Raw genomic sequence first — 27,875 nt, forward strand, 5'->3', positions numbered from 1 at the left:
GGACAGGCGTCAAGGGTGTACGCAAGGCAGTTATAGTGATTGACCGTGGTATTTATTGAAGCTGAGTACAGCTATGCCACAGATATATTGCTTAATGAATGGATCAGTGTCAACTAAGAGAGATCTAATTGCATTTCACTGGCATCCATCTTTCACTCTGCCTTGAAAGCTGTACAATAAAAATTACATTAGGATAAATAAATTATAGAGTCATGGTTATAAAAATAAAAACCAACAAATATTTATTGAGTATATCTCTATCCTGGAAATCATCCCATAAGTACAATGCAGAAGCTGATACAGATGTATCAGAAAACCATGAAATGTATCATGTACCAGGAAATAAATTCAAGCTCGAGGATGGAATCACCATATAAACCATGTCTTTAGTGTGTGTTTGTGTACCATGTGGGAAAGTGACGATTTTATATCTACTATTATTAGATACTTAGAGGTACTGTCGTAGAGCCCAGAATTATAGAAATTAGGACATAATACATTTATGAAGGACATAATACTATTAATTTTTTTCTACCCAAAGTAATTTCTTCTTTTCCATTTTACATATATTGCTATGCTTTTTTACTGTTATTGCTATCATCAATCTTTATTTAATTAATCTTTATTGAGTACACATTATAAAAAATATACTTTCCTATAGACTGTGAAGGTTATTAAAATGAATCAGTCATGGTCCCTACCCTTACAGCACTTACAGTCTAGTGTTGAAATCAGAGCTATTCACACGTGTCTAAAAAAAAAAAATGAGAAGAAAGTATAGTTACAGAGAAGTTAAAAAATGGTTAAGAAGCCATCTGAGAGATTATAGCAGTTTCTTAACAACCCGACATGTTTACCATACAACCATTAATGTACTTTAGACCATTAATCCCAGAGAAATGAACACAAAAACCTACACATCTACACATAAATGTTATAGTAGTTTTATTCTTAATAGGCAAAAGCTTAAACAACTTAAATGCACTTCAATGGGTGAATGCATAAACAGACTGTGATATATACATGCCATGAAATACTATGCAGCATTAAAAAAGAATGAACTATTGACACGCAAGACTTGGAAAAGCCAACCTACAAAGGTTACATACTGTATGATTTCCTTTATATACCATTCTTGAATTGACAAAATTATAAAGATATAGAATAGATTAGTGGTTATCAGGGGTTAGAGACTAGAGAAAAAGGTAGGGAGGGAGTCAGGTGACTGTGAATAGCGTGAGGGGTTGTTATGATCAAACTATTCTGTACCTAGTGGTGGTTACACAAATCCACATATGTGGTAAAATTACATAGAACTAAATAACACATACAGACATAATTGCATTGTATGTTTTTATAACTAGTAAAATATGAATAAGGTTGGTGAATTGTTTCGACATCAACTTTCATGTTGTGATATTTTACTATAGCTACGCAAATTGTTACCATTGAAGGAGTATTTGAGATCTTGCTCCTAGCATATATCATTAATTTGACTCAAATAAACTCATATAAAAAAAAAATCTTTATTCTGGAAACCAGATAAAGAATACACAGGATCTCTCTGTATTATATTTTACAGCTCTATGTGAATCTATGATTATCTGAAAATAAAAAAGTTTTTTTAAATGGTAATGAATTTCAGAAAAGATAAAGTTTTCCTTGACTTTATTTACTTGAGGGAGTCAAGGAAGTCATCATGGAGGAGGCATCATTTGAACTAGATTATAGATCTTGATATAATTCAATCACTCTATGGTTAATACAGTTTGTCGCTTTCAAAAATTGAAATAAAAAATTAGAATCACTGTCAGAGAAGAACTTGAAAATATGTTTTGGAATGATCTCAATAAAAGTTATTTTGGAGCAGCAAAATTAAACAAGAAACCAGTTGGTCTAATTATCTCTTCATTTTAAAAATATTTATTCAGACTATTATAGTCAAGTAGCAATTATGCAAAACAAGACTGCAGTTTCATTACAACAATTATAATAGTATCATTTCTCAAGCACCTACTATTTCCAAGAACTTTGCTAAGCACTTTCAAATATTGTCTCATCTTAATCCCTAAACAGTCATTTGAGGTAAATAATAGTAAGAGTTTAAATAACTGGCTTTAGTCACACAATTAGTGTAAAAACTGGCATTATTTCTGAAAATCAATGTGTAAACAATAATAAAGCTATGTTTTCTGCATAATACTGAAATAAAAGAGTTCAACAACATTTAATTAAGGACTATTATTAGATATTGAACACTTTACTAGGTGCTGTGGGAAGAGACATAAAAATATGGAAGAGGACCGCCTGCCCTCTTGTACAATTAACAAATATTATTTGTCATGACTTAACTTTATCCAAAGAATTGGTTAAAACAGATATGTCCAAGCACGCTGAAATCATTTAAATGTTATCTTTCAAAAGAAGTTACCATTTCAAAAATGTGATACTGTATTACCTATTTCTCTGTGCACGTTAAGTGTGAACTTTTACTCATATTTTCACTGTACCCAACCTGTTTCTCAAATCTTTTGTAAAAAATAAAAATAAAAAATATTTCTCTGAGGAATATGATGCCACTGTGAAACTAAACTTCTAAAATTTGTCAGTTTAAATCTCAAGTTTGCTTACAGAGGAAATTCCTCATGTCTCATTAATAAATTTTATTTTAGTTTGGAAATTCAGCTCCAGGAATCTGGAAAATACTAATCATAATGCCAGTTTACATGGGTTAATTTTTAAATACCTTTTCAAAAATGAATTGTAATTTTTTGGTTTTACAAAACCTTACTATAGAACTTCTATTACAGTTTTCATTATTGCTTTGAGGATCCAGACATTTCTTCTCTGTATCTTCCTGCAGCTTGTGGATGCCACCTAGAGGTACGACTGCAGAATATACTGAAAAAGGGGAACCAATTTTTAACAGAACACAGAATAATTTAGTTTGAAACGTACTTAAATCTTTGCTTAAAATTCATTACTTCCTCAATTTTGTTTTTTCTCAAAATATTTTATTATACGGAATAAAAGTAGTTTCTGCAAAATATTTAACACTTAATTCAAGTCAGTTTTCATGTGTTACTTTCACCAAATGCCTAAATTTTATCAATTCATATGCCAATGTTATTCGGGTCAATAAAAGTCAAAATGTTCCTATTAATGTTGATTTTCAAAGTGCTTGTGGTACCATACAGAACTTTCATGAGTAGCTTTGTACAATGAGGGAAAGGTAACAAAAGATTCAGTGAATCTCCCCATTAACATGCCAGATGTCATAGCACCAGTCATGATTTCATATTGGTTTAGACCACTCGAATATTGTGTCTCTAACAGCTCAGTAGTAATTTACCAAAACTAAAATTATGAAAATGGCTGATATTAGGTTTTTACTTTTCTATTTTATACCTGAGCTGTTAGCAATTCAGTGCCACACTACATTTAGCAAGGAGTCAGCTTCCAGAATATCTATGAGATCTTCCCATCTGAACCTAAATAAACTCAGAGTGCAAGCATGGAATAGAACCACAGAAGCAGGGGAAGATATGCAATTATTTCAGAATATTGGTCTGAGCTCTAGCTTCATTTGCATGACTATAGCTATATACTAACACTGGACCTTATCCTATTCAAGGCTTTGCAGTTTGGAAAAGATTCAAACACAAATACACAAGTATTTGGTGATAATCTCATTTCACTTAATAGTTTGAACTGATTCTCTCTTTATTCCCTCACATTCAACCTCACAAAAAACTCTTACCACATAAGATATGATGGTTGTCAAATAGTTTTCATTTTAGCCTCAGATTTTAAAAAAAGATTTGCAATAAATTAATTAGTGACACTTCCTCATCTTTCCTTGCTTCATAGATTACCATATTATGATGTCAAGCAAATGGAAGACTTATTATTTTTATTATTATGTATTGACATCCTAGCAATGCAATGTTAAGTAAACATTATTTGCTTTAAATTAGAACAAGTACGTTATATAGAATTTAAATAAATATCGTGGGTCACAATAAAGCAGAATTTTCCTCACATTTATTTCTATAGTTGTCTAACTGGAAATAAAAAAAAAAAAAAGCTATATCTTGATTTCTCTATATATTTCCTTAACTTAGTTCCCATTCTTTCTCCATCATGGAGTGTTTGATATTCTGCTGTCTCTGCTTGACCTCTCATAATGAATATGATCATTTTCCTCATTCAGCTAAGAAAAAAAAACTAAATATTTTTCTGTACATAAATATAGTTTTTCCTTTTTTATATTTCCTTTTATTCTTTGTCTTGTCCCTTGAAAGTGGAAATTTACTGAGATGACAGAAGTTGGGGAAATGAAGAAAGGGATCATTGCAAATTGTAAATACTCATGAGAAATTTATGTCAACAAGGCAAAATTTCAATGGCAGAAAAATTCTAGAAAATAAGGCAGAAGCAGTATGCTCACATGTGCAGCAGAGCTAGGAAGAAAATTATGTATCAAGCAGACAGTTTCATTTTTTGGTCAGATTCAGGTGACCTGAAAGGCTTCTTCTGCAATTCTTTATCTCTAAGAATGGCTTATAAACAAAAATGCATACCATTCTGCTAGGTTTTTCTCTCTTAAATACCAGTTTGGGAAGTGATCCAGTCCCGAAAGGCAGTCACTCTGGTATAAACACCAGGCTTATTGGGTTGCCCACATTCATCTCCCCAGCTCACTATTCCAGCAAGGTACCAGATATCTCTAGCATCTGGACTAACCAGTGGTCCTCCAGAGTCACCCTAAAGGAGAAGGAAGAGATTAGTAATTAATATCTTATTCAATACAGAGAAATTTACTATTTTTCTAATGAGTTTAATGAGAAGGCAGTTTTCAAAAGTCTTCAGTGTGTTCAAATGCACAAGCGATTCCTTCTAAGTCAGTAATTCACATAAAGGAGGGGCTCCAGCACCTTGAAACTGCCTTAGCCTCGGGATTCAGTACAATGATATTAAAGACTCCATCTCTTTGGAAAACAATATTCTTAACCTCTCTGGTATATCTGACAAAGTAATTCTCCTTACTGGTTGCCTCTTTACCAGTGTGACATAGCTTCCAAAAGAAGGGTGATGAGTCTATTACCAGTAAAGAGTACAAACATTAGAGTCAGGCATCCAGGTTTAAATCTTAAGTATGGCCCTTCCAAGCTGGCTAAGATCTTTAATTTACTTATTTCAGTACTCCTAATAATCCCTGCCTCTAATGATTATTTTGAAGATTATGTAAAATAGTATGCAAAGTGCTTAGCATAGATCCTGGCACAAAGCAGTAATTAGTAAATATATACACAAAATCACAAATGCCAATTGTTTATATCTAGTGAACTCCGGAGGTCATGTTTCCTTAAAAAGTTTATTTTAAAAAAAGGTACTGGTTGATTATTCCTCAAATCCCTGGAACCTATAGTTATTGACCATCCATTAAGTATTTAGCACTCTATGAAGCTCTCCTAATTAACATATTCTCTCATTAACTCCTGTAATTCTGACAACAAAACATGAAGTTAGGTTTCATTTCTTCCATTTAACAATAAAGAACTGAAATTTGTAGAAATTAAGTAATTTACCTTCTGTCCCGTCCTATTTAGTGACAGAACTTGAAGGTCTAAAGTGATCTAAAGTGATCTAAAGTGATCTAACTCAGAGAATATGTTCTCTACCCTTACATTATGCTATCTTCCTTATGAATTTTCTTCTATCTATGTAAAAATATTTAATAGCTGAATTTGAAATAGTGTTTGTAATTTTGAAATGAATGACCAATAGTGTTTACTGATGCCCTCACATGTGATAAGAGATATAAAGAGAGTGGAAATACATAGGCCTTGCCCTCAAGGAGTCTACAATCTATTTATAGAAATAAGATGTGCCATATGATGCTATTTGAAAATAAATCATTTTGATAATTGAAACTCAAGCACAGGCAGAGCAGATTAGGATAAAGAAATAGTAGATGTCAGAGATGACAAAGTTTAAACCTGTTTAAGAGACAGGAGTGAAAAAGTCTGAGAAAAAAGTAATCAAAGAAAAAAGATAGTAATGCATCTAACAGTAGTAAAACATGAAAAATAAGGTAATGTCCAGGAAGTATCAGAATAAAGATACAGCCTATTTCTTTAACACTAATTAGGTCACACACAATTGGTGCATAGGGGAGTTATGTCAGTATAAGATAGAAGTGATGGTTTATATGTGTTTTGTCTCATGCAAGAGGGCTAGAATAATGGGAGGAGAATTATAATCTTCAAGAGAAAAGGAAAAAACTATCAACTCAGCTATTCACAGGCAGAAGCCTCTGGGGCTCTATTTTAACAAAATGTTTTAAAAGCGCCTGTGCCCAGGACTCCCTCACCCCCTGACACCAAACACAGAGAGAGAGAGAGAGAGAGAGAGAGAGAGAGAGAGAGGGAGAGGGAGAGAGGGAGAGAAAGAGGCAGAGCCCAGCTTTGCTTAATTCTTAGATCTCGACAGGTTGTAGTTCTTCCTCTGCTTCAGGCTATACTCCTATACTTCCTATATACTTCCTCAGCCTCAGCAAGCTGGTATTTCCACTCTACAGTTTCTGTGCATTTTTAACATCCCCTAAATCAGCCACCAGCCACTCTGGGCATTCTGTCTGCCTACTCTGTTCAAGTTATTTTTCAAAGTACAGTTATTTGTTGTTAATTCTCTGGTTACTAAGTTGCATAACCTTTGAGGATCCATTGGTTTGTCTCAACTCTATTCTTTCCATAAATCCTCTTATTTTTGGTGAGTGGTTTAGTGAGAAACAGAACAGGAAGTTTATTCACGAATGTACATAACAGAATGGAGACAAATGAGATAAATCTGGAAGATATGATAAAGAGCAGAAATATTCTAGGACTTGACTGACTACATGTGAAGGAGATGAAAGACCCCAAGAATAATGAAAGCCGATAACATAAAGGAGAAACTTAAAAATGAAAAACAGTTAACATTTCATGATGCCTGTTGACTTTATGATGGCACATATATGAATTTTAGTCTTATATTAATAACTTAAAACATAAATAAAAATGGTTTAGCAGTAGGTGGAACTGTAAGACTAAATTTGGACAAGAGATTAATTCTGGACATGGAGATGTAGAAGTCATTAAAGTGATAGCTGAGTTCAAAGAAAAGATAGCTTCTTTAAGTGAATATGTAGAGAACAGAGAAAATTTTCATCTGAGATTTGATTCTTGAAGGGTAGTCAGGCTTAGAGAAAGAGAAAGAGGAACCAAAAGAGGAACCAAAAGGGAAAGAGGAACCAAAAGAGGAACCAATATTTCAGGATCATAGAAGCCAAAGGAGGATCACATTTTATAAAAGAATAGGAGGCAAAATGTCACTGAGATGAGAAAGACTAGAAGACCCAAGTAAATATTTTTGCATGTGCAGTTATTGATGATTTCTGTGATATAAAATATAAGGAGCCAGTCAAGTGGCAAAATTGTGGGTGCTAGACATAAAAGAGAAAAAAAATGGGCGCCAGTTTCTTTCAGAGATAGGAAAGTAGGGTATTGTAATCACAGGGCTGAACTTGGTTCCTTATCTTTTATTTCTCAAATTTGTAAAGAATATAAACCTTTAATACCATCATCAAAGTGACATTGTAGAATAGGGAATATATTTTCAGATGAAATTATATGACATTTGTGATTTACTTCAAAATAGGTCTGGAATTTTGAGGTGGAGGGAAGGGTTGAGGGGATTGTGTTAGAATATATAGGGATAAAATAAGCTTGGTCATGAGTCGAAAATTGTTGGAGCTGGGTGATAAGTACATGGGGTTCATTATACTGTTCTCTTTACTTTTGCATACATTTGAAATTTCTGTAATCAAAATTTAAAAATAAAAAACTAAAGACTACAATTGTTCCTCCGAAACTTTTAGAAAGTTACTGTAAATAGAAGTGAGGTATTTGAATAAAGATCATAAATAATGATCATGGATGTGAAAGCGCAAGGTGTTTTCAATAGTTTTAGTAAAGTTGGAGGCAAGTAGGATGAATGGGATTAAAATGAGAGATATATAATAATATCTAAACAATGATTGCAGATCCGTTTTCTGTGATTATCAAGATTCTCATTGTTCATGGTAGTTATGTTCTATGAAGTTGCTGCAAACACTGAATTAGTGAATAATCAATCAATCAATCATTGCTCCTAGGGAAAATAAAGGGTTAGATTTCCATGAGTCCCTGGTCAGATTTTTGTCAATTGATCAATATATAACCATTGTGTGTGTGTTTCTGTTTAAAGACACCTTATTTAACATATATTATTGGTTCATGAACACTGAACTCACAGCCAACAGCACTGTAACTCATGCCTGAATGCAGTTTATCTAATATACATATTTTCTCCATAAGGTACATATAGCCTTCTTGCACTTCACTTCAGAACTACACCTGGGGACTATTTTAAATAGCAAAATCACCAACAAAAAGCATAAAAATGTGAAAAATGTGGCATTAAATAGACCACAGAAAGGATATAAGTTTATGGCAGTAAAGCTAAAACAAGAGGGCAGCATCATCTTTTTAGACCTGAAGTAGGATCGTGCAAAAATTTTTTGCCACTCTGTTCATGTTTGTTAATGATCAGGAAAGTGCCTTGAGTATTAACTTCGGGTTTTCAAATTTTAGCAAGTAGGTAGATTCACAAGAATGGAATCTGCAAATAACGAGAATCAAGTGTATTTTCCAGTGAATCTTTTATTCAGATGGTTTTATTTTCATAGGTTTAGTTACAGAATCAACCTGAATTTTCCATAGAATTTTGCAATGGAAGAAATCTATATTGTTTCATGTCTTCCTTCATGAACAAACACGGCCTCAGAGCAGGAAAAGAAACACAATGAAGTGAGTTCAATCTCGAGAATTTGGCAGAAGTGTGCAGAAAGATCAACTGGGTGAAAGGGTTTAATGTAACCAACTGAACAATATAAAGTGACTGACCCACAGGTAAATGTTGGGAAGGGACTATGGTGAAGTCAACTGTGCATTAAGAGAAGTGAAGCCAACAAAGGGAAAAAATAGGTGCAGTGTGTACGTGAGAGAAAAAAAAAAAATGAAAAGTTCCAAAAAAAATGTAGAAATGAATGATGTCCACTCTAAATCCAGACTGGAAAGGATACAGAATAGTATTAAATATAATGCTTGTCAAATCATGAAGTAAAAAATATAAAAGTATTTAGGGACATATCTAAGGACTCAGTTATTGATCCCCTCCAATATTTATCAGTAGTGTGCATGAAGACATATAGGTCATGATTGTCAAGTCTGGCAAATGCACACAGTTGACAGTGCTGGCCTGTGTACCAGAAAGCAAGATCAGGGTCCAAAACATGTCTATGCTCTGGACCAAGATGGAATCGACTTATTCCTTTTACCTAAGCTAGATACATCTAAAAACAAAAACAAAAACCCTGAACATTAGAAAGAAAACAAATATAAAAAGATTCTAAAAGGTAGAGCGAAGAAGGAAGGTAAGCTAAGAACCTCAGAACTCAAGGAATGACACAGCAGTAAGCTTCCTAAACCCTAGATTATTTTATTTTTTTCTTCACTTATCCTGGGCATGGAGCTGAAGAAACCAGCAACCTGGCATCCTGGCAACAGGTGCAAATAAAAAAGAAGCCTCAAGAAAAGCATTGTTTTTCTCTAGTCAAAGAACCAGAAAGGGAGCAACCTAGGAAGACATTTGGACAATATCGTCTCTGCTCCAACAAAACACAGAACAATCTGTGGTCCCATCCCAACCCCTGTCAGCATAGGCCAAGTGGGGAGCTTGGACTTCTACTCTTATCACGCTGTACTGAGGCCCAACCCCTGACCAGACTGGTGTCAGAAAAAGGCTGAGTGTAGAGCCAGACTCTCATCCCTCCAGGTGACAACAAAGGCCTCCTCTATCTCCCTTTTGGTGACCAGTTGGAAGATAGATCACTGCCCAGTGGTAATGAGGCATAACTCTCTCTCCCACTAGGATAATGTTAGAGGAACCCAGTGGAGGAGTGTCAGGACACTCACTACCGCCAAGCAGTATTGAGTCCACTGTCCCATGATGTCAGTGGAGGCCACAAGAGGAGCACTAACAAGGCGCTCCAGTCACAGAGGTATCAGAGGAAGCCTAGTGGAGAGCCTGAAATTCCACCTCCATTCAGCAGTAATGAGGCACTACTCCTCCACCCAGGTGTTAATGGAGAATGAGCGGGAAATGAGGCAGCCCCTCCTTATTCCCTCCAGTGTCATGTTTGAGGAGGCCCACTAAAATAGAAGATTTAAATAAGATCCAGAGTCTCATAACAATACTCAAAAAGTCAAGGATACATTTGAAAATCACTCTCATACCAAGAACCAAGAAAACCTTGAGAGAGAGAAGGCAATCAACAAATACCAACACTGAGATGACACAGATGTTGGAATTATCTGACAAAGATTTGAAAGCGACCATCACAAAATTGTCTTCACGAGTAATTACTATCATACTTAAAACAAATGAAAAAAAAAATAGGTTTCAGCAAAGAAATGGAAGATATAAAGAAGAATCAAATGGAAATCTTAAAACTGAAAAATATTATCAAAATAAAAATTTTAAAAACTCACTGGATACACTTAACATAAGAATGGAGATGACAGAATTAAAACCAGTGAACCTGAAGATAGAATGATAGAACTATCCATCTGAACAACAGAGAGAAAAAGAAGTAGGAAAGAAACAATGAACAACAGAAGCTTAGAAACCTCTGAGACTATAACAAAAGAATTACATTCCTGCCATTAAAGTCCCAGAAGGAGACAAAAAAGAGAAGGTGAGGCTGAAAAGTATTCAAAAAATACTGGCTGAAATTTCCCAAATTTGTCAAAGGACATATATCTGCAGATTAAAAAGCCAAGCAAACCCCAAACAAGATAATTTAAAGAAATCCCTACCAAGACACAAAAATTTCTGAACACTAAAGACAAAGAAAAAAATCTTAAACACAGTAAGAAAGAAATGACACCTCCTCTATAAGGAAAAAACAATTCTGATAACAGCAGATTTGTCATTTGAAATCAAGAAGACCATGATTTAAATGCTGAAAGGAAAGAACTGTCAATCCCAAATTCTATATCTGGCAAAATTATGCTTCAGAAATTAATAGGAAATAAAGTATTTTGCCAGACAAAGAAAATCTAGAAAATTTGTCACTAGCCAATCTACCCTAAAAGAATGGCTAAAGGAAGTTTCTAAAGCAGAAAAGAAATGATAAAAAAAATTAGAAAACCAGGAAAAAAGAAAATCAAAACTATGGTTAAACAAACCTTGCTTCTCTTGAATTTTCTGTTTGGCACTTGAAGCAAAATTATTATCTAATATGGATCTTAATATATGTAGAGGAAATATTTATGTTTATTAATATTAATATTATGTGAGGAAGGGTAAAGAAATGTAAAGGGAGGTAAGTTTTCTATTGTACACACCATTCAAACTAGTAAAATCTGAAAACCAGTAGACTGTAATAAATTATGTATGTATAACTTAGAGGAACCAAAAATTTTTTTTCTACAGAGATAATCTAGTCAAAAACACTAATAGATAAAACAAAATGGAATTCTAAAAAAAAAAGAAAGAAAAAAAGGCTATTGTATGATTCTATTTATAAAATGCTCTCAAAATTACAAAATTATAGAGATGAAGAACAGATTAACGATTGCCAGGTGTTAGTGATTAGAGAATATAGGGAGGAAAGTGGTGTTACTCTAAAGGGAGAGATTCACAGTGATGAAATAGTTCTCAAATGTAGGGGTAGTTACACAAGTCTGCACACGTGACAAAGTGTCATAGTACTAGAAGCACACAATGTACTAATGTCACTTTCCTAGCTTTTATATCATAATCATTGGCGAACATTAGGTCAAGGGTACAAAAGACCCCTCTCTACTACTTTTGCAACTTTCTGTAAATCTGTAATTATTTCAAAATATAAGGCGAACAAAAAATTATGCAGCATACTAACAGGCCAAATCACTTACCTGGCATGCATCTCTTTTTCCTTGCAAAGAGCCAGCACATAACATTCTAGGAGTTAAGGCATTATTGTAAACTTGAGGTTCATTACAGGTTTTAGTGTCTATGAGATTCACCTGTACTTGCCGAAGATGATTTTGACTGTTACCTAAAGGGAAAAAATAGTCTTTATCTTTGTAGATATATACGTATTTTGTAGACCTAAAGAAAGTCTTTCATAGTTATTGGACAAGATGGTGATACAGAATCTTAGGATATGTATTTTTTTTCAGATATAGTATACTTGGGGAGCATTCTTTCCCATTTTAAATGAAAAGTTAGGTGCCTAAAAAAGAACATCAAGTTGTTTGTTTAAGTAATGTTCATTTTGTTGTTAAGCTTAGCAGGTAATTTTAGTAGGGGGCATGGTGGTTTTAGGATTCTCTGATCTTTGGCAATTGAATATATTAATGACCCCTAATCTCTTATGCCATTAATTTCCTAGTAAAAAGTTCAGATATATTTACTCTTTCAGATATCTTACCAAGCACCATCACTATAGTAGTAGTGATGCACTTGATAGAAATCTAAGGCATGAAGGAATTTATGTATCTGCTAAATGACTTAGTTCACAAACAGGGCTTGACTTGGCCCAGGTCAATATGACCAACTCACTAACGTATTTTGGCATAATGACATTCCGTTCTTTACATGTCTTAGAATACAAACTTAGATTACTATGATTTGATTTTCCCCTCAGATTCTCACCATCATTTTGCCGTGCTCCAAATCCAGTCACAAACATCTCATCACCTGGGTGAAACTCATAGGATGCATCGGGGAGACAAATTCTGTGTACCGCATTTGTGTAAGGAACAGGGCTAGAAAGCTCTGCAACTGAAATATCATAGTCATGTGATGGGTATTTATATTTTTCATGGACAATTATCCTCCTGATGCCTCGCTTCATTTTTGGAGGATTTATTGTTACTCCAAAGGAGGCAGTCCATCCAGCTGGGTCTTTATACCTAGGGAGGAAAGCATGAAGAATAAATTCCACTTTACCATTTGCTACCAATATAACGATTTCTATTAAGCAATTTAGTCTTCAGGTGTCAATATAAGTTTCTCTTTTTAAAATTATAGTTTCTATGTATAAAAACAAACTCTTTCCAATCTGAGAATCAGGCTCATGGGTCAGGTCAGATAGAAATGCACAATGGCATGTTTCTTGGGATATCCATGCTGTTTTGCATGCTGAATCACCCACTCCAGATCCTGAGGCCTTTTGACATTTCTGGGTATCAGTGACTCCAAGAGACATATGGAAAGCATATCTTGTACAGAATGAGAGAACTAAATGTGTTCTATGTGTACCATATCAAGTACCCCAAAACATATACATTTCTCTGAAAACCAAAAAGGCTACACAATAATTTAACAAAGCATCACAATACTGTGGGCATTTTATATTGTGTTGAAAGGTTTTCATTCATTAAAACATAGTTAGTCAACCTATTCAGTTGTATAATTTCTTACTACCAGATTTCTTCATGTTTAAATTGTAATACGTGGAATTTCTCCATTGGGGTCAAACCTACAATCTACCTAGCCTGTACTGACAGATATGCGGCAGACAGATTTGCCTCTTCTCTTTGACATCAAGCTCAAAGTCCAAACATGATTTTAAAATTCCTTCTTCCTTTAACAGATTATTGTGTATTTATCAATGGATAATTCACCTACTTGTACTTTGATGCCATTTCCATTTCCAGACTACAAAACTTCTTACAAAGGTTTATGAGTCCCAGTTTCTTTGTGACATATGTTTTTTAATACATAACAAACATCTCTCTTAAACTTTATAATGTATATCCTTCTTGCCAAGCCCCAATACACTCTGCTTAACCCCAGTCACTCTCGAAGTTCAAGACTTACACTCTAAAGCAATGAGCAGCACTCACAAGCCACGTGCAATTAATTAAAGTTGCTCCACAGCGATGGATCCCATCCCATTGCAGGCTAGCTTGCCATGGCCATTCACCCTCTTCTACCTGTGTCCCACCAACAATCCTGAGACTCTGTTTTGTAGTTTGATTCCTTCGAGTCCCGCAGCCTGCCAAAGAGAGATGATACATTACTTAACAGTTGTTTTTAAATATCAAATTGTTTTACTATGTCCCAAATTTCTTGTACTTTTTGCTTCTATAGTATCAGATATTTTCTCTTGTTCTTACCTTTCCTTAAACTGTTGTGGTTCATTATTTAACTCCTATTCATCTTGTAAGATTTAAATCAGTCATTACTTCCTCTAGGATACTTTCTCTAACAATTCCTCACCCTCACACTGGACTAGTTATAACTTTTTTGATGCTGCCATTAAAAAACAATAACAATTCTCTCTTTCTCTCTCTCTCTCTCTCTCCTCTCTCTCTCTCTCTCTATATATATATATATAACTATAGATATAGAAATATATACATGTATAGAACATATATATATGTATATATGTTTCTATATCTATAGTTATATATATTTTTCTTCAACATTATTTATTACAAGGTTTCTCAACCCTGGCAGTATTGACATTTTTGGATAAATAGTTCTTGGGGGGTGGGGAGCGGCGGGAGTTGCTATCCTGTGCATCACAGGATGTTTAGAAGAATCCCTGGCCTATACATACTAGATACCAGTGGCACCCCATACAAGCACAATCATGATAACTAAAAATGCCACCATGGGGCATGATCCCCTGTGGGTCAAAATTATTCCTGTTTGAGAACTATTGTTTTAGAATTATGTGTTCATGCAATAGTCCTGTACATCTAGTCCCATTAGAATACGAGCTTCTTTAGGCAGAAATAATATCTAATCTTTTTCATATCCCTATTGCCTAGCATAGCACTAGCACATAGTATGTACCTAATAAATACTGGTGGCAAGAATATATGCTATAAGAATATATGCTATTTAGGTAATGAGATTATCCTTTGGTTGCATGCTTAGTTAAGTTTATGAATCAACCAACATTCCGAGCTAGTGAATAGCACACTTTCTTCTAACTTTTAAGATAAATGTATTCTGTACTAATTTTGTAACTATCAAATGTATTCTCTAAATACATGGTGGAGTACTCTGCTATAAGGGAAGAGAAATACTAGGCCTAGAGTCAGTATTTTAAAAATATGAGTAAAGATATTATATGAGCCTTTGGTAATTTCATCGATATATACTCCAATCCTATAATTGCCTGTGATTCTATAACCTGAGATTAATAGCATCAAGAATATTTTATTTAGTGTAGAGTAACAACTTTCTGCCTCTAGCTGAAAAATACCAACATACAAATTACTTTTGTATAATCTTTAGAAAACTTTTGTGAGAGTATATTATAGATATCTTTAATCAGAACATTAAGAAGTGAATATTTTTTGCCTCTTAAACGATTGTAGCACTCACTTCTACTACACATCTGCCATGGACACCCATACATCCACTCCAAAATTATTCCAACTTTGTGATTCTTTAGTCTTAAATGTGCCTCAGAGATAAGATAAAGCACCATGAGCTATGCACAGATCAATCAGACTTTATACTGACCCTATAACATCACACAAAGTAAGCCTAAATGATCTAGTGTTAACGTTTTACATTCAAGTAAAGCAATTTATTAAATATATTAAACTTACAACTGTTCAGAAAGTTGTCTGTTTCTGTCTTGTTGATTTCTGAAATACACAGAAATGGTGAACAGGGTCAGCACATCAGAACTGCATAATGTCTCTGACTATTTCAAGTACTAAAAGTTGCTTAATTCCGTTTTAAGATAGTATCTCTAGGTTGTAAAAAAAAAAAAAGCAATACAGTTAATTTTTCATAGAAACAGTATGTTCACTGTCTTGGGGAAAAGGGTGTTGCGAAGAGGGTTTCCTAAACTTTAGTGTAGATAATGTACCTTTAAAAGTCCTTTTTTATTGCTTTTTGAAGAGTCCAACATTTTCATTTTGCCCTAGGCTCCACAAATTATGTAGTTGGTCCTGACTAGTAAAGGCTCCCTTTCAAAGCAAGTCAGATAGCTGATCAGCAAGTTAGGCCCCTGGTTAAGTCTACCAGCTCTGATGGTAGCACTTTGTATATCTCCTTGTCCCCAGTTCTCTAGTTTCTAGTGCTGCCATATCCTATATTGTTTCCATTAGCCACACCTGCCTACTAAGGTCTTGAAATGCAGCTCATCTAATTTGAAAAGTGCTGTAAATATATACGTTAGATTTCAAAGCTTTAATATAAAAAAATATAAAATATCTCATAAATAATTTTTATATTGACTACTTGTTGAAATAATAATACTTTCACTTTTTTAATAACTACTAGAAAGGTTAAGATTATACTTTTGGCCTGCATAGTATTTCTATAAACTAGCATTTTTCTATAGCATATGACTTAGCTCTTAACTCTTAACCAGATTTTCATTTCTACCAAGGAACTCCTATGTTTCTTACTTTCTAGTAATGAGGATCTATCACTGCACATTTTGTCCCTGCCCTGAAAAAAAAAAAACTCAGATTTTTATATTAGTTGTAAAATATACCAAAAATATCATATTTTTTATTAGTAAATTATCTAAAGGAAGAAGCTATGACAAGGTATATCAACGTTTGAAGCAAATATGTGGATGGCATGAAACTTTTCACACATCACACTCTCAGAGCATATAATATATAGAATACAAGCAACAAGAAAAAGAAGAGGAATAAATATACAAAGCCACTTTCACCATTAATCATTGGATTCTATAGCTAAAGTGTAAGACCCAGTATAGAAAAAGAATTCAGGCCCAGGAGTTAATAACAGACTTGCATGGAAAGCATAAGTTTCAAGTAGTATTCAAAATTAAAATACTTTGTTAGACCAGTATTGTCCCAAAGAAATGTTTTGTCCATGGCAAGATCACATAACTAAAAGACATCCAAAAAACTTTTTAAAAATCATTGCCAAAGATCAAACTTAACATGGAGCTATTCTATGTAAGAGATTAAACTAAATAAACTTACTTTTTATTTCAATTGATTCAGGATATAGGTTAGGGGGTCCTACAGCATCTTGAAGCTTTTCATGTAGAACACGTTGAATATTTTTATTTATGGTTTCAGGATCTTCAGTGGAGCGAAATCTAAAAATCAGCAGCATATGAGCTAACACTCCATTTTCCTCTTTACTGTGGACCAAAAAGAAAAAAACAAAAATGTGATTTTCAAAGATATAGTTTGAATATGATTTATGGTAATACCATATCTTTTTCTTTATCATTCATTTGAAACACACACACACAAAAAAAAATCCATAAAGGTAATTTTAAAATATCCAATTTGTTTCCTTCTATATTTCTGTCATTTACCACATGTAGAACTCCCAATTCAGCCTCCCCGATAGTAAGCAAGTATGCTCATGGTCTCTGTCACCACCAAAAGGTCTAGATAAGTACATGGTTATTAACATAAAAGGATATTTCTCTTGTCAACCACTCAAAATTATCAAATATAATGTATACTGAATATGAAATCAACTCAGCTAAATTCTCAGTGGCTTAACTCCAATCATTTCTCCTAAGCAACTTTCAGGCTCTCATAAACGACTCCTAATTCTAAGAATAGTAGGAAGCTTGACCAAAATGTTTGACTTCATGTGATTATATTTTCAAGATAGAGCATTAATTAGACTCAGTATTACTTGGATGAGTCACTACCTTGGATTCATCCTTGACTGTTCTTTTCTCACCATCTGTCAGCTACTCCGCACCCTGTTTTTCACCTGCAATCAGTTCCCAAGCAATCTTATTCCTCTTTCTAAACTGCATTTACTCCTACTCACTTAAATGTAAATGAAAATAGAAATTGGAATCTTATTTTTAGAGGTCAGCTTTGTTTATCCATTATAAATTTTATTATCCATCTTCTCTGATACAGAGTTTCTACTTTTAGCAATTTAATCTTCAAACTTGCTCTTGTGCATATGTTCATTGTAATTTGTTTTTAAATTAGAAAAATATGTAACAATCTAAGTATCCATCAAAAAGGCATTGGCTAAATCAACCCTGACACATACCTGTAGTGAAATTCTATACAGCCAGCTAAAGAATGAAATAAATGTATATGCAGTCATTGAAAAGATATGCAGAATAAATTGTTAAGAAGATGTGTTATTTCTGAGAGTGGAATTACTGGAGAGGGATCTTTCACTTTCTATTTTATGTAATACCTTGTTATTGAGATTTATGTTTTTGTATTGCTTTTGTAATCTGAAGAAACAAATAGTACTTTAAAGAAATTATTGTTATATATTGTTATATATTGTTATATATCTCATTCTCTTTCACTGCTACTCTGTACATCAATTTTTTCTTCTTTTTATTCAACTATTGCTATACTATCTGACTAATAGAAACAAAAACAAGTAAAACAGTTTCTCTACCCTAGCTATTCAATTTATCTCTCACTTTCTTATCAAGAAAACCTTCCTAAAAAGATAAATTATATTCTGCCTCATATTTACTTCATGGAGCTCTACTTCATCCTCTTCCATTCCACTGAGTCTCTTTTCTACACTGAAAGACTTCCTCATTGACATGTCCAGTGGATTCTTTCCAATCGTACTACTTGGTCTCTCATGAGTATTTGTCAATGCTGACTGCTCTCTTCTTGAAACTTTTTGTCTTTCATCAGTTTCCTTTTCTCCTGCTCCTTCCCTGTCAATTTTCTAGGTTTCAATTTTTTCTCACCTCGTTAAATGTTGTTGTTTTTCAAGCTTTCCTCACCAATTTTTTTGTCTTGTATTAACCTTTTTCTGAGAAATTCCATTTATAGCCATACTTTCCAAACCTTGAGTTAATGATGAACAAATGTATATCTTCAGCTTAGTTCCCTCTACCTCCCCCAAGTCAGACTCATATTTCAGGCTCATATGGTCCCCTAATATATCAGTTCAACATCTTTAACACTGACTTCGTCTTTCTAACACACTTGTACTACTTCCTATTGTAGTAACAGGAGAAAAAATAATGAGTAGCAAGATTACTAGGTTAAAGGGGTAAAATGGAAAGTGGTTTGGGAGATAAAATTGGTAGAACTTAATTACACATAAAACATAAGGGCTCAAAAAAAGGAAGGAGTGTATGATAACTTCCAGGTTTCTCATTAGTGTGATTGGGTTTTTCTTGAGTTCAAGAATTTTCTGTGGAAATTCCATGAGAAGATGTGCCTGGGAAGGCATATAGTTCTAAAAACCAGGAAAACAATTTAGACTGGAAATAGAAACTTGGATTTCAATAGCATATGAAGCCATGTGGGTGGGTGAAGTCTCCTTTAGAGAGTGAAAATTTAAGGATGGAGAAATAGATACAAATCAAAGAAAGAACAATATTTCAAACACCAGAAAGTACAGAATTTTCAGAAGAAAGTGGTCAAAGTAACATTTAAAATATGTCAGTGAATAGACAAAGAAGTAATTTTTGGAAATTTAGTCATTGAAATAATATTGGAAATAGCTCTTATCCTATTTTTTGAAAAATACAATTAATTTGTATCATGCAATATATTCATTTTCTCATATAGTATTTTGCTTAAAATATGATGCTCAGAACTCCTATTTATTAATGGCTGGTGATCAGAAGTGAGATTTTCTTAAATATTTGGAGTAGAAAGGGTAAAATTAAAGAAAATTAATAAGAACTAATCAGTAAATACAAATCTCATCTACTACAGTATTTGCTATTAAACCAGAGGATGTGGCTTAGATCCCTATTTATGCTAATTAGAACTCCTCTCCCCCCAAAAAAAATTCTATAACATAGCCACCAATAATATGTCCCTCTCAATCATCTTGCAAATGCTATCTTTTGGATTTAGAGAATAAGCAAAGTACCTTGTAAACCATGACTTACATAGAACAGGTGCCAAATAAATATCTGTTGAATTCAATTACATCATATCATAATACTTCAAACTTCAAACAAAAAAGTATCTATTACTGGCCAAGTTAACAACTTTAGCTTTAAATTGTATTCTAAATTTACAATTTAGCTTTAAATTGTAGTCATCATTATAGATCTACATACCTGAATCTGATAATGTGAGACTTGACGAATTCTTCCCTCAATGGAGACTTATAAAATGCATTTTTCACCTGTTCCAAAATATTCAAATTATGTCAGCAAGAACAATTTTCTGAAACTCTGCAAGTTAATTTGAAGCTTAAAAACATTTTATAAATTAAAAAAAAAAAACACAGCGACCAATATTTCTGCAATGTGCTGAACTTGAGGAATCTTTTGGCATTCTACTTGTGATTTCCACTGAACTCTGCCTTGGAAGTTATAGAAACCCAGGAACCATAGTAGAGGCAGTGGGGGCGGGACAAGGAGTGACATATATTGTGCTACACTCAGAAAAGGACCAAAGAGAATTAACATTGATTTTTGAAAAATAAGTGCTTACACTCTGAGATACAGACAAAGGGAGACAAAGAAAATGAAATAATTCTGTCAAGTGATAGTTGGGTCATTGAAATGAGTGCATAACAGTGTCACGTGGCTCCCAAAGCTATAAAAAATTTTCTCATATCCTGGCATATTCTGAACCCAATTCAGCACTCAAAATGCTCTTTGGAAAGATCATGCAATCTGGGATACTCAGCCTAACACACTTCCTATGAGGTTTACTCTAATAAGGTGAAAGAATGCATTTTGTGGAGATATTTTTTACTACTATAAATAAGAATTCTAGCCAACTTAAAATTTTTAATTAAGAGTCGAAGTAAACATTGTCGAGTGTTTTTTGTTTTCTGTGTGTAGAGATTTACCAAACGTAGTTACTACAAGCTGGTGATTGGCAAACAATGAGCCTTTTCATTCTTTCTTACATTTCATTGAGTCTTTGTGACCAAGGACAGTTACTTTCATTATGAGACAAATCAGCACAGTACAAATGAGTCCTCTAATGACAGCATTCACTTGGAAATTATTATTGAATGATTTTGTTAGTTAAATAATTTCAAAATTATTATTAATTTTGAAGAGTATTAAAGAGTCCTGTCTATATTCCTATATGTTTCAGTCAGTCCGAATCTCATAAAATTTATTTTAGTGAATGGCACAAAGAACAAGAAAAATAGTTGCATCTTTTCTTGACCTTTTTAGTTCCATTTAATTCCCTTTATTTTACATATGTATTTAGCCTTAAAGGAGAACTTATTCCGATATTTTCCTGGTTGTGTACAAGTACAAAGAAAAGTTATCACCCAAGCCCTTGCTCTTTTGGCCTTTATTGGTTGTTTTTCCACTTTTCAAAATATTTGATTCATCCTTCAGGATGAATATTGATGCCTTAAGGATAGAATGAGAATCCATGGATTTTCTATATACTTATGTACCAAGTATTTGTCCAAGATTAGATATTTTTAAATACTAAAATACTATTCAAGTATGTGTCTAAATAGTTTTAATCTTATGGTCTTTTGCCCAAGGTCTCTTCTTTAGGAAGTCTAAGATACCACAACCCTCACATTCTCAGAATTTTTGAATTCTGCTGATTAAGATTATAGGCCTAGCTAAGGAAGGGAGAACAGAAAGAACATAAAGGAATGGCCAAGGTCACTTGGTTCAGTTCTGCAAGACATGCTCTCTCAAGTCATGTATTGTCAGTTTTGTTTTATATCTCTTAGGTAGCCTCTTCTCCTTTTGTGAAGATAAGCAAGATCAGTTGAATAGATGTTTTAGAAGGTAGGGTACTAAAACTTTTGGTTAAAAAGTGATAGCAATATGGAGGGGAAAAAATGCTTACCATTGATTCAATTTTCTGGCTCATTTCTGTGAAATTTTTAGAAGCCTCTCTTCCAAAGTCACCATATAATTCGTCACTTGAAAATGATAGTGTGCTGTAGTAATTATAGGTCTTCCTTTGATCTACAAAGAAAGAGATAAAAACACATCATCATACTTTTTATCAGTCGTGTGTAAAGTATCATCATTTTCCCATTTGGTGGTTGCTGGAAAGACTGAGACAGGAAAGAATGTCCCTAGCCAGGTTACTATCTTCATCATCCTGCCCTGAGCTTCATGATTATCTCAGAAAGAAAGACAACAACAATTCATCATCATGAGTTTTAGAGTGTAAAAGCCATAACAAATGCTTGGTGTTCCTGTGGGCTAATTAGTCATGTGTTATCCATTTCTGAATAAGCCACAAAAGGCAGCAAGTCACGCCATCTGAGCGTACTCACAGGGATAGATTCAGAAGCTTCCCAAGAGTAAATTTTATATTCCAAAAGTAGATTTCTTCCAGTTCAGTAAACTACACATCAATTCTGGCCAAACGGACTCTCGTGTAAAAAAAATTTATTTTGGCTAAAGAATGAAGTTGAAGGTAGGGCTTAAAATGCTAGGAGTTTAGTATATAGTTTAGGAGACTAGAGCCCCCACCTGGCACAACTTTCCAGGAACACTACTTAGTTTCACCTGGCTCCCTTGTCACTCTATTTCCATCCAATGGCCACAGGACTTGGTCTGTCTACTTCCTTATCCATTGTCTCCACTTTTTGCACTCGGTTTAAGCAGCCATGTTTTTGGCCTGCAGAAGAACCAATGAAGCAAAGCTTTTTGTCTACCCTCCTTCACATGAAGCAAACACAGAGCTCTCAAAAGATTCATTCAACAAATATTAATGCCAACTACACCTTCTGTGAGAGACTCTGTGCTGAATGTTAGGGATACAATGGTGATCAAAACTATTGTGTATTTTTATTATAGGAAAATGGAGCATGCCTTACCAAATCTCAATCTCTATGCTTTTCTCTCTTGCTTCTAATTATTTCCCTTTTTTACTTAAATTACAGAGGAAAAGGAAATGAACATTGGGCACCTGTGTCCCAGGCATATTCACATATTTCATTTTATTTACAATAACCCACATAGAAAGGCAGTATTATCCACATTTATCAGATAAGGGCTACAGTCTCAGAAATTTAAATAAATTGCCTAACCCTAATATGACATAGCCAGAAAAGACGGAACTGGGCTTCAAGCCAAAGTCTAACTCCCAAAGCATAAATTTTGCTTACATACTGCTTTTAGGGTTGGGAGGAAAAAAACCAAACCTACTCATTGAAGCTATAAGAGAAATCTCTTGTTATACACAAGTATAACAAGAATAAAAATAATAAAAATAATAAAATTTACGGGTAGTTTTTTATTTTTTATTTTTGCAAGAATATGCAAAAATAAAAAATAAAAAACTACCCATAAATTTCAAAAGAACATCCTGTCTGTCCAGAGTATTTGGTGAGACAGAGAGAGAAGCCACTGGTCATAGTCTGATAAGGCCTGGAGTGATGCATAAAGGAGTCGGATGGCAGGCTGGAGACACTGAAAGGTCAAGGTATCCTAAGCATTAGCCACCCAAGTGAGGGCCTGGGAGGTTTTACCTTCCTCTCTCCTTCTTACCTCCTTCCCCTGAATGGCCAATGTGACTTGAAATGCAGGCAGGTCCCTGGCAATATATACAATTTTCAAATAAAATTTTTAATTTATTGAAACCTTTACCTTAGGTCTACAGCTGGCCCATGATTCTGCATTTCTAACAAGCTCCCAGGTGATGCTGATGCTGCTGGCATCTAATCACATGTTGAATACTAAGTTTCTAAAGAGGAGGAGAATACTCTTCTATATCCTTAGACCTATTTGGATTTTTTAAAATCAAATCATTTTTAATATTGAATCATTTGAAATTGCCATTTGTATAGTTCAAAAATGGTCAAATGCTTCATATGTTTCAACCAAATGAAAGACTTATCTGTAGCCAATATTTTACTTTACTCAATAAACTCAAGCAGGTCATTAAGTGTCAAAACATATTTCCAGTTGCCAGAATTATATAGCATGTGTAGTTCTTGAAAAGTATCATTGAGAGTATCAGCAGATAAGAAAAATAGGGATGAATATGAGTTTGCTGATAATGTCTAACAGGTTTGTGATTCTATAACCTACAATGATGTTGCTCATAATAGATTCACTTCCTGTCATTCAAATCACAGAGGGGACAGAAATGTAGCTCCAAAGACCACTGGACAAAAATCTCACATAAAATTCTATGCCATCTTGAGCATTATGCCAAAACAATGTTTCTCTAGATCTAATCACTTCCATCTTTACCTATCTGTTTCTCTAACAGATTTGTTTGGTTTAGTTTGGTTATATAGGTGTGTCACTTCCTAAATGGCACATATGCTATATCCAGTCTGTTTTTAGTTTACATCCCCAAACAGAGGGCAGGTTACAAATATGACAATAACACATAACACAACAACTGTTGTTTATTCAGGTGTGTCATGTGGGTAGTGGAAGCTGTGCGTTCCATATTACTCAGTGGATCATCCAAATATTAGGATCCAGTAACAAATTACTGGAAAAATCTTGCCAGGTTTTTATTGTATGAATATGAATAAGATTTGTAAGTCTTATAAATACTTGGCTTGGAAAGAGGCAAAGAAGTATAAGAAACGTTTTCTGTCATGAAGGTAACGAGACTCCTAGCATTATTAGGAATTCCTTATGAAGTCAGACAAGCCAAAGTATGCCCCAAGAAAATGTCACAACTATGACTCACTCATTTTTTATTAACTATTCAATAAACATTAATTAAGTTTCTAATATTTGCCAGGATCATCTTAAGTTCTATAAATACAAAAGTGAATAAAACATAGTCCTAGGCATCCATGGAGAAGAATAATGATGCTTACAACACCATGTGACTCAATATATTTATAACAGAACTGTAGAATTGTAAAGTTATTTTAGATATTCTTTTTTTATTAAAAACATGTCCCAGAGAAATTACCAAAATGCAGATACTCCAAATTCAAAGACCTGCATATAGGCAAATTCTACCAAAAGAAAAAACAAAATGCTTTACATTTAATGTTTTTTTCTTTAAACTGCTCAGAAATTATCTACCTTGTTTGGAAAATTAAGACTGAATTTGTGTCTCCTGGCAGAAGAAGATCACCAATTTACAGATCACCATTTCTCTTTACAGGAAAGCAACTTCTGCAAATTCCCAATTAAATTAGAATCAAGTAATTAGCTTCTTTGTTTTCAGAGTCTTGAACATCAAAGCATTATCTAGTCACTAAGGGAGATAGTAAACCAATAGGTCATAGTGGAGTCAACTAATTAAAATCTGAGCAGAGTAGAAGGAAACTTCAGAAAGTTTGTTGTACTCTGGAAAAACAGTTCTGAAGTACCCTGGGGACCTTACTAATAACAGCAGTGTTCATGTTTCATCTAGCAGTGAGGCACCCGATTACTGCAGAGTGAACTTCTTTATAAGTAACCTTCTCAGTATATCCTATCCTCTTTAATCAATTTTAATATATCCCATGAGATTTGAAATAACAGAAATAGCCATTTATTCAAAAATATATCTCTGAGCATTTTTCCAACCTACTAGCACAAAATAGAGCTACTTATTCTCTGTGATCCCCGATTGTGTAATTAATGTATTAGACTGTCAGGATTTCAATGAGTTGGAATTCTTTTCAATCAAGGTGATTGCCCTAAGGCCCCAAACAACTCTAGGACACTGGACTCTACCTCGGCTATGGTTTTCTTCTAATTAACACTTGATTATTGCTCATCAATGAATTTGAAACCTGAAATGCTATTCCCAGCAGGAAGTATTGCTTCATCAGAGATAGAAAAAAGAATTCTCCTTGGCTTGTGAAGATTAAACCTGAGACAAGGCAGCTAAAGAGTTCTTTGTACCAGCTATGCAAATGAATTGTAGTAATGAATGAATGATCCTGAGGCTAATCAAAACAGGAATGTACATGAGGAAATATTCAGAGTAAATCACATGATGCCAGGGCAGCCCATACTTACTGTATCTCACATAATGAACAATGAGTCCAATGCACACTGCCAGGACAATCAGGAATACAAAGGTGATGAGTCCAAGGATCCATGGCTTCAAACAATTTCTCCTCCTGGCCCTCATCACAGAAGACCTGAGGAAGAAAGCAAATAGACGGGCTATATCACAGTGTATACTGCATCCACTCCTTAAGTAAAACAGATATTTCTGGGGGAATTCAGAACACTCAGTTAGATGGTAGAATACCATTTTTGTTGAGAACACACCCCAGTCCCAGGCTGCTGAAACCAATCTGGCTCTAGCTACCTGAACTTTCGCCAAGTAATTTGACTTCTCTGTGCCTTAGTTTCCTTGTCCATAAAATGAAGATAATAATGGTAGTACCTATCTCATAAGATTGTTGTAAAGATTAAATGAATTATTGTGTGTAAAGTGCCTACAACAGTGCCTAGCATATAGAAAGCGCTATATGTTAGCTAGGATTTATTGAGCCGGCTATGTGTAAGACACTGATTTAGGCATTGTAGCAGCTATGAAAATGTTTAAAGCCTGTTTCTACTATTCTAGAATCTTAAAAGGCCTATTAAATGTGTTACAGTTTGAACTAGACCAGGTTCCAGATAAAGTTTCTAATTCAATCTCTTTCTATATTTCTGGTTTATTTCCAAACAAGCTTTGAGGATATATATAAGAGATAATGAGAGGTCTCTTCTAAAGAACCTGAATGTTTGAGCCAACATTTACCTCTAAACTTCAGTGATGCTGCAGGAAATCCCTTCTTCATGAGATTCCCCCAACCTCTCCCATTTGTTCTGCCTTCAAAACACGTTACTGAAAAATGTTGGTCAACCTGTTTTTGTTTGATTAGTAAAGTTAGTGTTTCCTTGTGTTATAATAATTGCTAAGCAAACTCAAAAGCTAGAGAAAACAATAAGTCAGAGTTGGCTAAAGAATTTGAATATGATATATTTATCATACTGGTAGAATCAGTGGCATGTATTCATACTTCCAAAGCACTGTCTGATATGTGGGAACCAGGGGTACAGTGTGTTGTTATCCTGGAGGAGCACTGAGAATTGAATCAGAATAAAGAGAATTCTGAGTCAGCTCTTTCCTTACCAGCTTGGACAAATCATTTAGATTCTGAGCTGAGTTTCTCTGTCAGTAAGAAACAAGATACCCATTCTGTCTAAAGCACAGAGTTGACTGTGGGACTCAGAATGAGATCATGAATGTGAAAACTTGCAAACTGCAAAGCATTTTGCAATAAATAATTCTTGCTTACAGAAATCAAGGGGACTCTGTTCCCTGGTGATATATGTCCAGAAAGTGATATTATTTTGGTCCCTGCCACACCATCATCACATCCTATTTCTGCCCCTATATTCTGTTCTGTAGGAACATTGTTGCAGAAGTCAATAGTGTCATCATCGCTACTTGACTCTGCCTGTGCTAAAGGCACTGGGATGTAGTGGAAGGCTCCTGGGACTCTACTTGGTCTCCTTAATTCTTCCTGTGACTTTCCCACAGGGCCATAGTCAAGGAAACCTCATCTTCCTCTCCCCAATCTCTTCTATTTCCAGTTCTCCCTTGAGTAAGATTCCAAACACCTGTTCCTAGAATGGCAATTACTACAATATAAAAAGACTTCTTTGGGAAAAGGTTATTTTTTTAATGTGTAAATGTGCCTAAGAAGCTTAAAAACTGACTCTTGTTTTTTCATCCCTGAATGCTTGCTATTCACCTGTTGCAGAAGAAAGGAGATGAACAGAGCAGACGTAAGCAAAACTTGGGGGGAAATATGAGAAGAGAAGGGCTTCTCACTAATATCAAAACATGCCAGATAAAGAACATGAATTTATAATTGTAGGAAACATAATATAATTATCAAAAGTATATTATGACTATGTAGAATTGTGAAATATAAGACAGAAGTTC

At 34.2% G+C, this 27,875-nt stretch overlaps 1 protein-coding gene across 2 annotated transcripts in view; it reads right to left on the minus strand.

Moving 5' to 3' along the window:
- Positions 1-4,592: 4,592 nt before the first annotated feature.
- The window catches only part of LOC120587958 (transmembrane protease serine 11E-like), a 42,034-nt gene continuing 18,751 nt past the window's right edge, over positions 4,593-27,875 (minus strand). The window contains exons 3-11 of one of the 2 annotated variants that reach the window (XM_039844963.1): positions 25,946-26,070; positions 21,852-21,973; positions 20,129-20,196; positions 17,070-17,233; positions 15,708-15,746; positions 13,957-14,134; positions 12,787-13,046; positions 12,045-12,187; positions 4,593-4,767 (exon numbers count right to left, since the gene is read on the minus strand). In XM_039844963.1, coding sequence (XP_039700897.1) covers positions 4,606-4,767; positions 12,045-12,187; positions 12,787-13,046; positions 13,957-14,134; positions 15,708-15,746; positions 17,070-17,233; positions 20,129-20,196; positions 21,852-21,973; positions 25,946-26,070 — 1,261 coding nt within the window. In that variant the 3' untranslated portion in view covers positions 4,593-4,605. Of the gene's footprint in view, positions 4,768-12,044; positions 12,188-12,786; positions 13,047-13,956; positions 14,135-15,707; positions 15,747-17,069; positions 17,234-20,128; positions 20,197-21,851; positions 21,974-25,945; positions 26,204-27,875 lie in introns of those variants that run through there. The other variant, XM_039844962.1, reaches the window with a different exon arrangement.

This window comes from Pteropus medius, unplaced genomic scaffold (assembly GCF_902729225.1).
Source record: "Pteropus medius unplaced genomic scaffold, Ma_sr-lr_union100, whole genome shotgun sequence".
NCBI lineage: Eukaryota > Metazoa > Chordata > Mammalia > Chiroptera > Pteropodidae > Pteropus > Pteropus medius.